This window comes from Durio zibethinus, chromosome 13 (assembly GCF_047325235.1).
Source record: "Durio zibethinus cultivar Kanyao isolate XHJ-2024 chromosome 13, ASM4732523v1, whole genome shotgun sequence".
NCBI classification, from domain to species: Eukaryota; Viridiplantae; Streptophyta; class Magnoliopsida; order Malvales; family Malvaceae; genus Durio; species Durio zibethinus.
In genome coordinates, this window is record NC_143174.1 from 12,454,017 (window position 1) to 12,472,007 (window position 17,991).

Sequence of the window (17,991 nt, forward strand, 5' to 3'; positions counted from 1 at the left end):
TGTATTATCTTTTAATAATGACTAAAATGGTCTTAATTTTGGTATTTAAAAATTAATTTCCTTAATTTTTTTTGAAAACCTATTTTTATTTTTTAGCAAGCTTGAAAAATAAATAAAAACCTTATATTGAAAATTCCTAAAAACTTTTCAATACTTTAGCAATATTAAAATGAACCACTCACCTAAGAAATTTTTAAAAATCATTACTCGAAATTCTCAAAAATTCTATTCACGATGGTTTATATTTATTTTTATAAAATATAATATCTATAATTTTAAAAACAAATAGTATTTTCTCAAAAAAAAAATTTATGCCATTTATAAAAACCAAGAAATCTTTATTGAAAATTAATCTAAATACTCCAATACATTGACGGCATTTTAAATAGATTTTCTTGCCTAAAGATTTTTTAAGAATCAGTACTCGAATTTCCTTAAGATTACATCTACATAGATTTTTTGTTTTTTTAATAATTAAAAGTCATGTAATCATATAATTATCTACAAATATATTTATTTCTTAAAAACACACATTTATTTTATATAAAAAACTATTCAAATTTAAAAAAATGATTATAAAATGAAAATTTTTCATATTAAAAAAAAACTTCTAAATATTTCAATACTTTGACAATTTTTAAAAGACTTTTCTCACTTAAAAAATTCTCGAGAATCACTACTCGAATTTTTCTAAATCTCATTATCAAAAATTTTTATTTACGTTTAAAACTATGTAATGCAAACAATAAAGTAGAATATGCATACAAAAAATATAACACTTATTATGTTTTACTCTTCTTTAATTATTTTTCAATACTAACACCTTTGAAAGGAACAAAGTAAAAAAATTTTATTGAAAATTTTTCTAGATATCCCAATACTTTGGCAATATTTTAGAAAAATAATTTTACCTAAGAATTTCTTAGGAATCTCTACTCGAACTTCTTTAGAATCTCATCCTCAAAATTTTTTATTTACTTTGTCTTTTCTTTCTTAATTAATTAATTTTTTTAATTTTTAAACTTTGATTATATCAATTTCATTGCTAAAAGAGTCATTACACATTATTATTATCATCTGTCAAAACTTTAGAAAAATAGATAAATGAAACTTTTTTTATTGGATATTATCCTAAATACTCCATTACTTTAGTAGTATTTTTTTTAGAAAAATATCCTCACCTAGACATTTTAGAGAATCATTACTCGAATTTCTCTAACATATCATCTTTAAAAATTTTATTCAATTTATTATTAATAAATGAAGAATAAATTTGCATTTAAAATAAATCAAGGCACAAAAACTAAATTGCATAAAAATAAAAGTGAGCATAGAAATTTAACCAAACTAGCAATGAGAGGAAAATGCATGGGATTTAAATTATAATCATATTTGAATAAACATTGAAGAAATAAATGATGACATAAAACATACATGAAAATAAGCCTTATGGCAAAAATTTCAATAGCTTTTCAAAACTTTGTAAAATTGTAAACAATCCAAAAAAAAAAGAATAAGATAAGATTTTGAGTTACATGAAACAATACTATTAATAAGTGAAAAAAACCAAAATAGACAAAAAAAATTTAGACTTCCTATAAGTATTCATCACACCATAAAGACCAGTAGATTTAATGAATATCTAAAAATCAATGACCAAATACAACATAACATCAAACAAATCAACTTGAAAAATATATTAACCACAACTTTCATGAAGTCAAGTTGAAAATGCACATGACATGTAAAGAAAAGAAAGCCAATTTAATCAACACTAAGTTATATAAATGAGAACATTGTAGTAGCTAAAAATAATTAAAAAATAATTAAAATCATGCCGCGTGAAAAAACAAAGAAAGTCAACTTGAAATATTTTTTACCTTGGCTTGCTTTCTCTTTTCTCTTTTTAGCAGTTTCCTTTCTATTGCTTCTAGTAGCTTTTTCTTCTTTTTTTCTTTGACAACTTTTCCTTCAGCCCCTTTCTTTTGGCAACCCCTTTCATTCCTTCTCTTTCTTATCTTTCTTTACCTCCCCTATTCAACTTTTCTCTTTTTTTATGTGTTTGGCTCTTTTCTTTCTAGCCTTTCCTTTTTTTTTACGTTGGCTTCTTTTTTTTCTTCAACCTGTCCTTTTTTTTTTACATTGGCTTATTTCTTTTCTCCAACTTTTTTTTTTGTACATTAGCTTTTTTTTTTCTCTAGCATTTTTTTCTTTTTTATGTTGGTTTCCCTCTTCTTCAACCCTTCTTTTTTTACATTTAACTCTTTTTATTTAGCTTTTTTTAGCCAACAGACTCCTTTCCACTAACTGTTTTTTCAACCATTTCTTTTTTATTCTTCTTTTTTTTTGTTTAGCCTTCTAACCTTTCTTTTCCTTTTGTTTTATGTTGGCTCCCTTCTTTTCTAGCTTTTCAATCTTTTTTCAGCCTTTTTTTTTTATGTTGGCTCCCTTTTTATTTAGCCTTCCATCCCTCTTTTAGCCTTCCCAGCATTCTCTTCCTTTTGTTTTACATTGGCTCTAATTTTTTTTTAGCCTTTCAACTTTTTTTTTTACATGTTTGGCTCTATTTCTTTTCCAACCTTTTAGTCTTTTTTTTTTTACATGTTTGGCTCCATTTTAGCCAGCACCTCTTTTTTTTCCAGCTCCTTCCATTCTCTTTAAAAGTTAGAAATAATGGTATTTAATGTTGTGCACTAAAATGCATCAATGACTCAATAGAAAAAATTGTCACCATCTCCTCTTGCAAATGTTGGTTAGCATATTTAGCTTAGGGATGACATTTGTTATTTTCAAGGTACTTATATCCAAATTTGACTATATTTTATTATAATCAAATTTTATAATTATTTGAATACTTTTGATCTTGCACTCAAATTTTACTCATAAATTATACAAAATCGTTAATTATCTGAATTTATTAAAAATCATTTACCAAGTGAAAAATTGATTTTTAAATTCAATTTAAAATCTATTTTAATTAAGAAAAATTAAATTAATAAATTAAAATTAACTAAAGAATAAATTATAAATAAAAATTATAATTAAAACACTTAATGAATTAATATAATTAAGTATTACATTAATAACAAATAATTTATAAATAAAATATACATAATATTAAAATTTTATTATTTACAATTGGGTTAAGATAGTGGGCACATTAAGATCATTGCTCAAATACTACCCAAACTTATGATAGTTAATAATTTTACTATTCGAATCTTATCCAAATTTGATTTTAAAATACCCTAATATCATTAATAGGATTGGTTAGTGCAAGATACCCATTTATAAGGTACCCATCACCATTCTTAATCCAGCTTATGTTACAAACTATTTTTTTCTCTTTTTTTCTCAAACAATCATAGCCACAGCTTATTCTGTTTATGGTCATGGACTCATGGTATTCAATCTTGTTAAATTTTGAGGCTTGAAGAGTAACTAGTGTAGGTGTGAAACATGTAAACTTTTTTCATAATTTATACATATTACGTAAGGCGCCTACACATTGTCACTAGTCAATTTTTTCGTTCTGCAATTCATTTTCATCTTTTTTTTATTTTACCAAATTTTGAAAATGAAAAAAAAGGCAAAAAGTAAAAAAATCCAAATAGAGGTGAACACGAATCCCTAAGTTGGTCTTTTATTCTCATAAAATATAAATTATACAAAAATTTTAATTTTTTGTATGTAGGACCCAGTTAATACCAAGCTATAAACAAAAAAAAATGATGAATACATGTATAAATATAAAATTAAATAAATAATAAAGCATATACTTTTATATATACTATATGATGACATGAGATAAAAGACAAAATATGTTTTTGATCCACCATCAATTTTTATTAAAAAATCGACTCTAATTGATTCGATATTTTTAACAAAAATACTCATATAGAATTGAGACAAATAAAAATATATTGGATACTAATTGTTTTACCATCCCTATTAACTGCCTAATTTTGTTGTAAAGTTGATCTAATTAAAAGGTAAAATATAAATAAAAAACAAAATGAAATAAACAAACGGGATGCTATGTGAGCACCTTTATTAACATTATTTGTTTACAAAAATTTGTAAATAAAACAATAAAGGAAAAAAAAGAAAACAAAAAATTTTTAAAATAAGAAAAAGAGTAAAAATACTTGTTATCGGATCGAATCAGACTGAAACTTATCAAATACGAATAGTTTTGCCTATCCATCAGCTCTTTTTATTACAAAATTTATATAATTTTAAAAAAAAACAATGAAATAAAAAAAAAACAAATTAGAATGCTACACGGACACCTCAATCAGGTTTTTTTAAATAAATTTTCTAAGTATAAAACAAAAAAAAAATTGTAAAAAAAAGTAAAAAAGTTTTTAAAAAAGAAAAAAAAAATGTATCACATCAACATATTGAATGAGTTTCAAATAATGATCAAAATGAGTAAAATTTATATAATTGATGAATAGATAAATAGATTATATCTTAATTATATATAAATATAGTATTTTTATTAAATTAAGATATTAAATAATAATTTTATTAATATAATACATGTATAAATATAAAATAAAATAAATAATTATCAAATTAAAAAGAGAAAAAGTGAAAAATAGAAAATGAAACATATTTTTAATAATTGATCAAATGGGCCCTACTTTTAAAATTTTTAGAATATTTTAAAATATTAATCAAATAAAAGAAGTAAAAAAGAGAATGTAAATAACGAGAAAAAAAAAAGAACTAAATCGCATTACATGTGTCACACCCTCAATATCAAGTGGGTCATCAAAAATAAAATATAAATAATTATTTATTAAATATATAAAAAAGGAAAACTAGAACAATGAGAAAGTAAAAAGTAAAAAAAAATGTGGCATACTCTTGGCTTTAAGTAGATTCCACATTAAAAAACTAAAATCTTTTTAAAAAAATTAGCTCTTTTTGTTGCAAAACTTATGTAATTCAAAAAAAAAATGAAGGAAAAAACCCAAATTTGATTGCTATGTGGACACAACAATCGGGTCTTTTTACAAATTTATTTAAATTAAAAATAAAAGAATTAAAAAAATTGTCAAAAAGAAAAAAGGAAAGAAAAAAAAGGTGTTACGTTTACACCTTGAATGATAATGCAATAAAAGTTAAAATAAGTAGAATTGATATAATTGATGGACTAATGCATAGATTACATCTTAGTTATTTATAAATATATAATTTTGATCCCAAAAAAAAGGTAAAAACCAAAAAATACAACAAAAAAGAAAACTTCATGTAAAGTAGGTCCCATTTTTAAAAAATAAAATGTATTAAAAATATTTATTAAATATAAAAAATTGCAAAAAAAAAGAAAATATAAAAAAATAAACAATAAAAAAAAGGCAAAAAGAAAGTGAAAAGAAAAAAATGAAATAAGGTGTAACATGTACACATCCGTCAATGTGTACACATCTGTCAATTTTTTGTAAATGATCTAATTTCTAAAAAAAAAAAAAGACAAAAAACAAAAAAAAAATGTTGAATTGCCATGCAACATTAGCAATAAATAGCTTTTTTTTGCAAAATTTATATCATTGATTAAAAAAATAAAAAAAAAACACTAAAAATGAAAGGATTGAAAAAAAAATCTGATATGACGTCGACATAATAATATCAAATGAGCCCATATAATAAATTTCAAAACCTTTAAAAATATCTATTAAATATAAAAAAGACAAATAAAAAAAATAAAAAAGAAAACAATGAAACAAATGACTTGACATGTGATATACCTTTGGCATTAAGTAGATTTCACAAAAATTTTAAATCTAAAAAATTTTTATTAAATATATAAAAAAATTTAAAAAGTAAAAAAAGAAAAAGAAAAAACAAATACATGGCATACCCTTGATATCAAGTGGGTTTCAAAGTAATAAAAATTAAAATAAAAAATATTTGTTAAATATTTAAAAGGAAAAAAGTAAAGGAAAAACTTAATATCAAGTGAGTCCCATACATAAAAAAAATTTATTAAATAAAAAAAAAAAGTAAACAAGTAAAAAAAAAGCAAAAAAAACTACTAACAACACATGAAACACTAAGTTGACTGTACATGTGCAAATTAGAATGGAAGATTTATAAAATAGGGTATAATAAGAATATTTACATTTTATAAGAAAAAATAACTACACAAAAAAAATTAAAAACTCTACAATTAATAATAGGGATTTTGCAACTATTATATTAACATTATTAACCATAATAAGAAGATAGAATCTCTCTACTTCTTCCCACCTTTCCAACGTGAACTTTCCTTTTTTCTTCAAAACGTAAACCTTTTGTGTCTGTTGTCTTCCTTACTTTTTTTTCCTTCCTCCTCCTCTACTCCCCATCTAGTTCATTTGTCTTGCATTCCAATTTCCTTCATTTTTTCAACTGTTTTGTCTTTACAAAATCAAAGTTGAAGGCTTTAGGGTAATTGACAATTTTCACCCATTTTTCTCTATTCAAACTACATCATCTTATTAAATATAGGATCTCTTTCCTTTGTCTTTTAATTTACTCTTGATTCTGAATATTTAATCTTATTGAATTATTGTTTATGCCAATTCTGCAAATAGGTTTATGAGATATCCTATTTTCATTTATTTTAAGTTGAATTATTGTTTATACTATTTTTAATGGTTTTAGATATCATGTTTACAGTGGTCTTTTCAATATCTTATTCTTAATGGTATTTTTCTATTTTCAATAGTCTTTTAAGAAGAAAAATTACAAATGAAAAAAAAAAGATAAGAAAAATAATTGAAAGGCGCATGTGCATGTTCAACTTGGCTATTTGATTGGGTTATTCTTAACTAATTAAATGAATAAATAAAATATAGGTATTCATACTTTATAAGGTCTAAGGTTTAGGGATATGTGATATATACTTTTGGGATATGTACATTGTACTTTTAGGATATGTATATTTAGATACAAGTATACATATATGGTCTTTAAGGACTGAGGAGAATTTACCTACAACATTGAAAAGAACCATTTTCATCAATTCCTATAAAAAAAGCCATTTAATACTGATATCAATGAAGCAAAATTAGTAAGTAAACATATTTTTTGTTGGGATATTTATTGGCAATCATAACTTCATTTTCTTATTAGTGTTATATATCTCTGTAAATCAAATAGGTTTACTCATTCATGCAAATAATCATTGGATTGCAAATTGTGTCAACAGGGTAGCTCGTGAAATTCAAATTATTGATAATCGAACCATATCATTTGGATATATTAAAGATTTAAGGTTTATGCCACATTTTGTCTTTGATTTTTTTTTCCATTTGTTTATCATAGATTAAAGTTTTCTTACTTTTATTATGCACTTCGAATCATAAAGCTGCAAATGATTTAGTGTACTATAAAAAAATTTTGTTCTATTTGATTAGCAATCCGATAAAGAGTTAAGGTTATCTATTTATGTTTTTCTTTTATCATCACTATCTTGGAATTTATTAATAGTAGTAGATTGAGATAAGGCAACCTCATAGCTCAACTCAATAACACAATGCAAATGATTGTGAAGTGTTCTTAATTAAGCACTTACAAGCATTCAATGGCTAGATCAATCTACCACTCATCTGTGTGAGTTTGCTTTATTGAGACATAATTTGCGATGATTAAAACTATACTAATGTTGATTTAGGCTGTTAGCATTTATGTGCTATTTAACTTGTTGAATGCAAGTGGATATAAAAAAGTATAATTTACAATTTGCTGCAAATTTGATTTTGGATTGCCATAACATTGAAAGATACAAAATTGTGCAACTTACTTCAAACTAAGTATAGGAATTAACTGTGAGATATTTGATTGTACTATTGATAAAAGACAATCAATACCTTATGTAATTGATTAAACTAAAAGGTTTAGGTATTTTATTGGAAATGGTTATACTATATTTGTAGATACTTAATACTTTATGTTATTTATTATACTTGATAATGTAATGATATTATGCAATTTTTTGTGTATATTACTTTAACTATGAAGAGTCAGATTTATGAAATTTTACTTATGTATGATATTACGTACATTTGTTGTGGTATTTAAATGTCTTAAATTATTTGAAAATGTGAAATTCTCTTGCCTGTATAAAGGTATTCGATTGCCACCCAACACTTTTTGATCATAGATGAAATAGAAGCAAGGAAGTTGAATGCCTTGATTAAGATAGTCAATTTGCCTTTGATATATTTATGTAATAGAAACAATGAAGTAGAATGCTTTAGTAAAACAATCAATTGCTTTGACATATTTATGTAATAGAAGCAAGGAATTCGATTGTAGTAACAATTGAAGTTGACTACCACCTTAAATATTTTGATAATAGCTAAAACCAAAAAAAGGAAGTCGAATGCCTTGGTTAATGTAGTTGACTACCTTGACATACTTATGTAATAAAAGTAAGGAATTTAACTACCTTAACATATGTGTAGAGCATATATTGTCGTTAGGCTATTAATAAGTCATTGTAATTTTTTTGCATGCAATAGACGTTGCAAAGAATGTAGATTAAAATATGTATAAATAAAGATTAAGATATAGAGATTTGTTAATCTCAACCATGGAGATACTTGCTCTGTTGAAAATTGTTTATCTATGTCGATTACCATTTTAACTATGTTTTATAATATTGCTCTATACATATAATCAAGTACAATCAATTTTTAAAATCAACCACATTAAAGGCACTAAATATCAAAACATCCTCAAGTACAAAGTATAATAATAAATGAGCTAAAAATATTCATTTGTTTGCAGCATGAGGTAGGGAATTAGATAAAGTAACTATACATTATCACTATAAAAAAAAAATTAATACAAAAATAACTTCATTTATGCAAAATGAGACTTTTCTTCCTTTGAGCAATTTGAGCATCATTAGGCAATGCAACAAAAAGACAAGCATCTCAAATCTATATTTTCTTCACAAAAAGTATCAACTATACAATCAAAAAGTTATATTCCCTATCTATACCTTATGCACAAAAACTACAAAAAGTGATTATCCACATGTACAAACTCTTCACACATGTTAAAATCTACTTGTATGCACCTGTGGACAATGAGTTAGTTATCTTTAAAAGATGCAAAAATCAAAACTAAATTCAATAACATCGAATAACTATAATAGTGCAACTAACTAGAGACAAAACATGAATATTGAAAAACTTACAACATGTTAAGCTAGGTTTGGAAATCCATATGATGCTCGATTGTGACCTGATTATTTATTTTTTTTGACATCAAATTACCCACTTAAAAATAAATTATGATTTAATATGTTTCACTCTTGGTCAGCTAGGTGCTCTTTTGGTCATTAGAGACAACAAAGAGAATTCACTAAACGGTCTATTTAGGCTGTTAAATTTAGGTATGTTATAAGTCTTAATTGGAGCCATCATGACCACATAAATCAAGTTTTGCTTACTTGATTTATAAAAGTCATCAAAATATTGGTAAATGTCTCCATGTTTAGCTTTAATGATGGCATAAGCATGAAAACAAGAAATTTCACACATTTGCCACCTAAGACATGTTCATTCTCGAGTAGCCAAGCTCAAAGCCATATCTTTGTTGTCATTATTGACCTTAGCGGTGGAATCACTAACATAAAATATTAAGTCAACTTACCATTTCCAATGTTCTCTAGTAAATTATCCTTAATATTGTATCTAAATTCTCCTCAATCCCTAAATCGCTATGTACATATACTTGTATCTAAATGCACATATCTCTAATGCACTATGTACATATACTTCTATCTAAATGTATATATCTTAAAATCACAATGTACATATCCCTAAGGTAATATATACACATGCCAAAAGTACATATCACATATCACATATTCTCAAACTCTACACCTTATAAAGTATGCATACCTATGTTTTATTTATCCATCTAATTAGCTAAGAATAACCTCATCAAATAACCAAGCCGAACATGCATAAATGTCTTTCCACTACTTTTCTTGTCCCATTTTTTCCATTTGTAATTTTTTTTCTTTTAAAAGGCTATTGAAAATAGAAAAAAACACCATTAAAAACAAGATATCAAAAAGCCAACCCTAAACATGATATGTAAAATCATTGAAAATAGTATAAATAATAATTCAACATAAAATAATTGAAAACAGGATATCTCACAAATTCATTTGCAAAATCAACGTAAATAATAATTCAACAACAAAATCAAATACTCAAAATCAAGAGTGATGTAAGATACAAAGGAAAGAGATCCTAAACTTAATAAGCTGATGTAGTCTAAATGGAGAAAAACAAGTGAAAATTGTCAAAAACCCTAAGCTTTTCAATTTCGATCTTGTAAAGACAAAGCAATTGAAAAAAGAAAAAAATTGTATTGCATGACAAATGAACTAGATGAGGAGTAGATAAGGAAAAAGGAAAAAAGGTAAGTAAGATATCAAAACATAAAAGGCTTATATTTTAAAGAGAATGAAAAAGTTCACATTGAAAAGGTAGAAAGAGATAAGAAAATTCTATCTTTTTATTATGGTCAATAAAGGTAATATAGTAATTGCAATTTCCTTGTTATTAATTTAGAATTTGTAATTTTTTAAATAAGTATTTTTTTTATTAAACCAAAACGGAAACATTCCTATTATATCTTTTTTATGTAAATCCCCTTATTAAAATGTTCTTTTGGAATTACCTTTAAAAAAAAAAAAAAGGTTATTCAGTGTTATAGTTGGATGTTAAAGACATATTTTTAAAACAAAATGATCGGTATCTTTATATTATCATTTATCTATTCTTATATATTTTCTAGATTATAATTATTTATATACTACTACACAAATTTCATAAAAAAATATAGAAATGGGAAAATAAAATAAAATGCTTCTATTCTAAAACAAAAAGAAATTATATAACCTTTTTTTATTTATATTCCATAAACTATTCACAAAAAAAAAAAAGAATTTGTATTTAATTTATTGATAACTTTCTTTTTTATATCTCCATTCAAATCTACAAGATAGATTAAGATCTATTATGATATATAAATTGAATTAATGAAATAAAAAATATAAAAATATTTTCCTTTTTATATCTGTCTATTTTTTTATCATCTTACATTTATAATTTATATATATTCATTTATACGCGAAAAATATATCAAAACAAAAAAATATAAAAAAGCTATTAGGATTGAAAAAGCAACTCGTGGGGACATTGAGGGCCTAAACAGGCGAGGGCAAAATAGCATTAAAGCTAAGTTGTGTTCATGGATTCGATTCAATTTTTTTAGATACTGTATAAAATTTAAATTTTTGGATATTATATAAAATTTAAAATTTAAATTTTGATCCGAATCCGAATCGAATATTCTTTTGATCCGAATCGAACCAAAATTTTTCAATTTGGTTCAATTTAATTTATCAATTTTTAATTTTTTTTAATATAAAATTTTAATATGTTTAAGTAAATTTTGATATAAAATTATTATTATTATTTTATAAAAATTTAAAATATATATAAAAACTAAGAAACATGTATAATTCAATTCGATTTTTTTTTTATTTTTCACATTTAAATTTGAAATTCAATCCGAAATTAATATATACATTTAATATTTAAATTTAATCTAAATCAAATAAAAAAATCAATCCGAATCAAACCAAATACTATAATTTCCAATCAATTTTCAGATTTTTTAATTTATTTTCTCACCTCTACTGACTTGTCCCCAAGCTACATTTAGTCTTTAACTCAAAAATAATAACAGTGTTAATTTAATGTATTGATACACTGAGAAATTTAACGAGTTCGTTGCAAGTGAAACAAGACGGACTAATGCCAATATCAGACACGTCGAATAATAGCTCAAATATTTAGCAATACATGTCAGGAGTGGCACAAGTCTAGTATTCAAGGTTGAGCTAAATTTGTTAGCAAAGAAATTCCTGCTAATAATTGTAACCATATTCTTCCATTACGTCAACCTACAATGGGTGTGGGCCATCTAATATTTTGGTACCAAAACAATCTGATATTTCTATATATAATGAATCCCCATATAACGAACCCAACTCCAACCATTTCTTTTCAATGATGAGACGATCAAAAAATATGAACAAAAACAATTAGCGACAAAATGCAGCCAATTATTGCTTACTATCTGCTATTTCAGCTCTCTTCACCCCATTCCCTCCCTCAGGTTCTGAACCGTGTAAGGGCAATTCACGTTTCAAACCAAGGGTTCTGGCTGGACATGCCTCGTCTGAAAAAGAAAAATTGCTGCTGTGATGGCTGCTATCCCTTGCAGTAGATGGACTTGATTTAGAATAGGCCACCTCCATGTCTTCTGAATCTTTCATTTCATAATTAATTACTACATTTGAATCTTGCTCACAGCTTTTTTTTTCTTTTGAAACTGATAAATACTGCTTCATGTCAACCATCTTCGTACTTTTTGCTTCTAGTGCAGCTTCGGAACTGGCTGCAACAAACAGATCTCTGTCACAACTGGGCATCTCCTTTATATCAGAAGAACATAGCTGAGCACCAATCCCCTCCATATTCTCTGGATTTTCTCTCACGGCTATAGAATTAACCCTGTCCATATCTTCATCATTTATTCTAATACCTTCCGAATCAATCCGGAAACATGACTTGTTCTCATAGAAGGAAACTTCCTTAGAAAAAGATGAATTCAACTTGAGCTTAATCACATCACTATCCTTGTGTCCATGAACAGCATCACAATTCATTCCAGTAGATGACTCAACTTCACGTCTAGGAAATTCTGAATGCAAACTACTGTTCAATGACAGGGACGAAGAACAACTACAAGAATTAATGGACTCTTTTCCAGGTACAAACTGAATTTGTTCCTTTGGACAATGCTCTTCTTCACCTTTCATCAATATCCATTCATCATTCCCCTGAGTTCCAGAGCTTCTAAGACATGATGGGCGTGCAGAAACCCTGCACAAAACAGGAAAACCGGATACCTATAAGGTCGCTGGTTAAAACAGTTGTAAAGATAATTACACATACAAGAAAGCAAAAGGAATTCCTCTAAAAGTATCTATTCATCCTTTGGCTGGGCCAAAGCACTGAACAAGAATATTCATATGCATGCCTTAGTTGGTCCCATAGATGCACACACATGGGATGCATATTTTGACAACCAAAACCCATCTATGGCTCTCTTTTACCTATACAGCATACCACAATATATTTAAACAAAGGGGTCAGTATCCATAAATCTTCAGTTACAAGTACTGGACAACAAAAAGGATAAACAAATGTCAAACAATAACTGCAACTTTATCTCAACAGGCTAATTCACATCAAAACCAAGAGATTTATGGGGCAGAACCTATAGACTTTTTCTGATTAGTTCTGACAAACTCCTTTAAATTTTTATAATTTGAATGGGCACTCTAGCTGTCAAATTTCAGGTTACAAGTCCTTTACAAAGTAATCCATAGCTACAAAGTAAATCAAAGCTTTAAATAGGAGAAAGGGAGAGAGAGAACTGGCTTTAAGTACCAGTTCTTATCGAAGGAGGAAAAAGGTACCTGCTATATAAAAGCATATATGCTCCCTGAGAAAGTACCTCTTCCAATTCAACCCTCATAACCTGGAAAAAAAAAATAAAAGAGAACAGGTTAAGATAAAAACTGGGAATCTAAGTACACTAGACATGACAAACAATTTTTTTGTCTACCCTGTTTCTAATGATGATTGAATGGGGATGACACGGAAGCCTTGGCATAAAGACACTCCCGCAGAGAGATCCTTTTAATAGGCACAACACTCACAATCAGAAAAGGGAAATGAGTGCTAAATGCACATGAGAAAGAGAGAGAAAATACCTTACAGTCATCAATTCTATACCACTTTCCACAGAAATCTTTGGTATAGCAGATGTAATGACCAAAAAAGGATGCATTTAGCATATCCACATGGACAACAACTGCAAAAAGTTTGTAGACATTGGTATCATCTCCATCTTCACTCATGTAAGGGGTAAGATCTAACATCTCAGGAAAGCTGACTCTTTTGTTGAGTTTTCCAAACCGACCACTCTGCAAAGATTTTCAATAGAAATTTCAGATTTGATAAAATGAAGCTTCAATGATCTGATTTAACAGCAAAAGGAAAAGACAACAAGCATTCACTGCCATGTCAACAAATGCCAACAAATTACACGTGCATTGTAGACGAAGGTAAGACCTGAAATCTTTTTAAGGCAATTGTAAGAATGTTAGGAGCCCATCGAATAGTAAGGCGCTTCCATGCCTTGACATAGTCATTGCAGCTGAAAAGAGGAATAAAATACCATAATCAACACAAGTTCCAAGAATGACATCAAACAAATAGTTGCACATAAAAGTACAATAAAATATATAAAATATAGCTAAAATTGATGAGTGGATAATTTAAAATCATGCAAACAAAAATATATACATCTTGAGACCAAGTGGAGGAGAAGCAATCATACCCATCGCATTTGTACATATTATCTCCATGAAGCCACTCTTTAACAGTGAACTGATCAAGGCATTCCTCCAACGATGAAGCACCTCCATGAATTTCAACGGTTAAATCCATCATATTTTCATATTGATTTGAAATCTTATTGCAATTTGTGCAAATCACCTAAAAGGTTTCAACACGATGATAAAGTGTTGGACATCAGACTATCAGAGTACAAACTTAAGCATTGAAAAACACCAAGCAAGGTGATTCATAAAAATAATAATAATAATAATAATAATAATAAAATAAGGAAATGTCAACTGAAATCACCTTCAATTGATCAGATGTTCAACTTCTGAACAAATGCTCACTTAGTTATGGAGCAACACTCTTATTCACTATGACTTTCTAATTCATATAGGTATTCTATGTTGGTGAAGAAATCTAAATTAAGAAGCAAATTTTTAAACCCAAAGTTCCAGAATTTTGTTTACTAAAGGATCCATAGATACTGTATCTTTATGAATGGTGAATATTTGAGGTTTCAATAGAGAAAAGGAAAAGTCAATTATTCTAAATCAATAGGATGCATCACCTGAGACAGTAGATGGCCACCAAATATATGCTGTATAAGGGTTGTCTCTTGAGAGCTACGATCAACAGCTTTTTCTCCACCAAATTCATCAAGGCAAACTGATTGCATTGTATCAATAGCAAACCTGAAAAAGGGCAGAGAATAATTACAAAATAAATCTAGAAGTCCACAATTTCCTCAAGTTAATTCCAAGAAGATGTCAAAATGAAAATGCAATCGAATACAAGTGATATTAACCTCATGAATTCATGTGCATCCTCCTGTCTTCCACAACCAAGATTACCTCCAATATTAGGCAACCGTGATAGAATGTTAATTGGTGAAAATGGATGCAGACTTTGGCTTGATCTTTCAACATGCGTTTGAAATTCACATAGAAAGCACCAATCATTACGTCTGCCTGGAAAATAGAAATAAAAATCATACAGGCCAGATTTTCAAGAACTTAGAGATGAAAACCCTAGCAGTTCTAGTTTCTCAATTTACATTCTTTCCGATGGCCTTTCTCCAACAAGTAAGCAACAAGTGGCTGCGTGGATACAAGACATTGGAGAACCACATTAGCAAAGCAACTGCAGAAAAAGGACAAACAGGAAAAATAAATAAAAATCAGAAGGAACATAAACTTATCTTGTCTAATCAGAAGTTCAAACAAAAAGAACTATAAGCATTGTAAACATGAACCTGTTTCCACAATTTAAGAGTCCACATGGAGGGAATCCTCGTTTCTCCCAGTTGAAAAGTTTTACAAACTTATCATATGGGAAAAGAACCTGAAAAAATTAGAAAATGAGATTCAAATTTACTTGTATTTGGTTTTAAAAAGGGTCAAAAGATTAACCTTTCTTGGCTTCTTGATTATCTTAGAGGTTCCACTCGCAGGAAGCAGAGCAACTCCTGAAAACGGTTTTGTACTCCCAGTCTGGGCAGAATTTACTTTGCACTTTGTTTTATGCCCAGCGTTCCAGTGCACCTGTTGGCAGGCTGAGGAGCTGAAAAAGAGAGCAAAGGTAATAAAATTAAACCATCCAAATTATAGATGTAGTTATGTAACCAACAGAACAAGAACAGAAGGTTTGTAAATCATTGTTCACTAGCATATTAACTGGGAATTCTTATTTTCTTATATTGGACACCAAATGCAAATTTTAAAGTCAATGAGCCATTGAGACTGGCTTTGCTTGGTAGGAAAGATGGAAAGGGATGAGGATGGAAAACTTGTTAATCTAATAACCAGTAGATTAACAAGTTTTCCTTCCTCATCCCTTTCCATCCTTCCTACCAAGCAAAGCCTAAGAGGCTTTTGTTAACTCATTCATGCAAATAAAACTACAATTATGGCATCTTTCTGTATATTTGACTGATGGAGTGATCAAAATTTATAGACATTATCAGCATTGAACAAGTCCGGATTCAATTAAGCATAACAGTACTTTTATAGAGGAAAAAAATAAAGTAAAAGTACTTATAAGAAATAAAAAAGAACAAGTAAAATTCCTGGATCGATAACAAACGCAATTCTTTCTAACCATAAATCAGAAATACCAATTTGTTTAAAAGAAGTAAATTAAAAATATATATACAAATTAAAAAAAAAAAAAAAACCAAAAGTTTCAATCATAAGCACTTAAGTCAACGTCAATGTAGAATCAAGAAACGTCACCGGTAAACAACAATTATAGAAAATTTTGGAAAGCATTTAGTCACTAGGAGGATTAAACAAGTATTATAACATAAAAAAAGAACACACTTTCTTTTTTCTTTTTTACTTTTAGTAATGCCGAAAAGTAAAAGAAACAGGTTCTGCAATCATGAAAAAAAGTAACAACCCCGCAAGAATTAATCAAGAAGGGGGATCACACAAGAAAGTAAATCTTTTAAAAAGAAATGCATACATACCAATAACGAACAGATTTGCAACGAGAGCACTTCTTGGAAGCGGGATTAGAGCAAACGGCGCAAGAAGAGAGGTCGGAGTCGATGGGGATGGAAGGCATTGTTTGGTCACGATCGAAATTAGCGTCGACTTCGAAGTATTTCGACGCCGTATTCTTAAGCAAGTGAAGAGCCCCCAATGCGAATATAAAGAGCGTAAATATTGATTGCAGGAACCAATTTAGATCCAACGTTATTCCACTGACATGCATCTAAACAGCCTGCTCGATCCTGATCCTAGGGTTTTTCTTCATCGATTTTCCTTTTGGCCCCACACTTTCCCCCTTTACCAATTTTATTTAACTTCTTTTTATTTTTAATTGCTCTTACTAACAAGCCCCAAAATACTGAATTAGCAAAACTTTTTCCCTTTTTTTTCTCTTTTTGGTTATGCAGAGGATTTTGGTTTCTTACTTGTTAAGAAATAAAAGTCGCCACTCAGCCACCACACCCTCGCCTTTGTATTTATGCCTCTGAAGCGTGGAAAGCCCAAAAGGACAAATGCAATAGCTAATGCTAACATAATGCAGGCAACAGGAGGAATACCCACCGCCACCCCTTCGGCCCTTTTGGGCTTTAAGGACAAAACAAATCCGTGTCAGTATGAGTTTCTTTTTTTTCTCGTGACGGGTTTGGGCTGATACGAAAAGATTGCACAAGGTCTATATCACGGTACACCTCAGTATTATTTGTTCTTATTAAACTTTTACCATTTTATCTCAAAAATATATTTCCCAAGGTAAAAATGATATAAGTATTTATATTTTAAGATTAATTTTAATATATAATTGATGTAAGATTTATGATTTTTTTTGTTAGAATTATGAAATTCTCTTCTACTTCAATAAAAGCTCATTATCTTCAATAATACATCATTAATATCTAACCGATTCTGATAACAAATATTAAAATCTATATCAACTTATAAAATATGATCTTCTTTGATCGATTGAGTTTTACGATTTTGTCTAAAAAATTATC

General features: G+C 27.8%; 1 protein-coding gene across 1 annotated transcript; it reads right to left on the reverse strand.

The window, feature by feature from the left end:
* Positions 1-11,753: 11,753 nt before the first annotated feature.
* Positions 11,754-17,501, reverse strand: LOC111302839 (ubiquitin carboxyl-terminal hydrolase 18-like). Its single transcript, XM_022898697.2, has 11 exons — positions 16,975-17,501; positions 15,917-16,067; positions 15,760-15,848; positions 15,562-15,647; positions 15,313-15,475; positions 15,076-15,199; positions 14,503-14,660; positions 14,235-14,319; positions 13,874-14,086; positions 13,577-13,638; positions 11,754-12,977 (listed from the first exon to the last, which is right to left on the reverse strand). The coding sequence occupies exons 1-11, from the start codon at positions 17,220-17,222 to the stop codon at positions 12,155-12,157; spliced, it is 2,202 nt and encodes a 733-aa protein (XP_022754432.2). The 5' UTR covers positions 17,223-17,501; the 3' UTR covers positions 11,754-12,154.
* Positions 17,502-17,991: the final 490 nt, after the last annotated feature.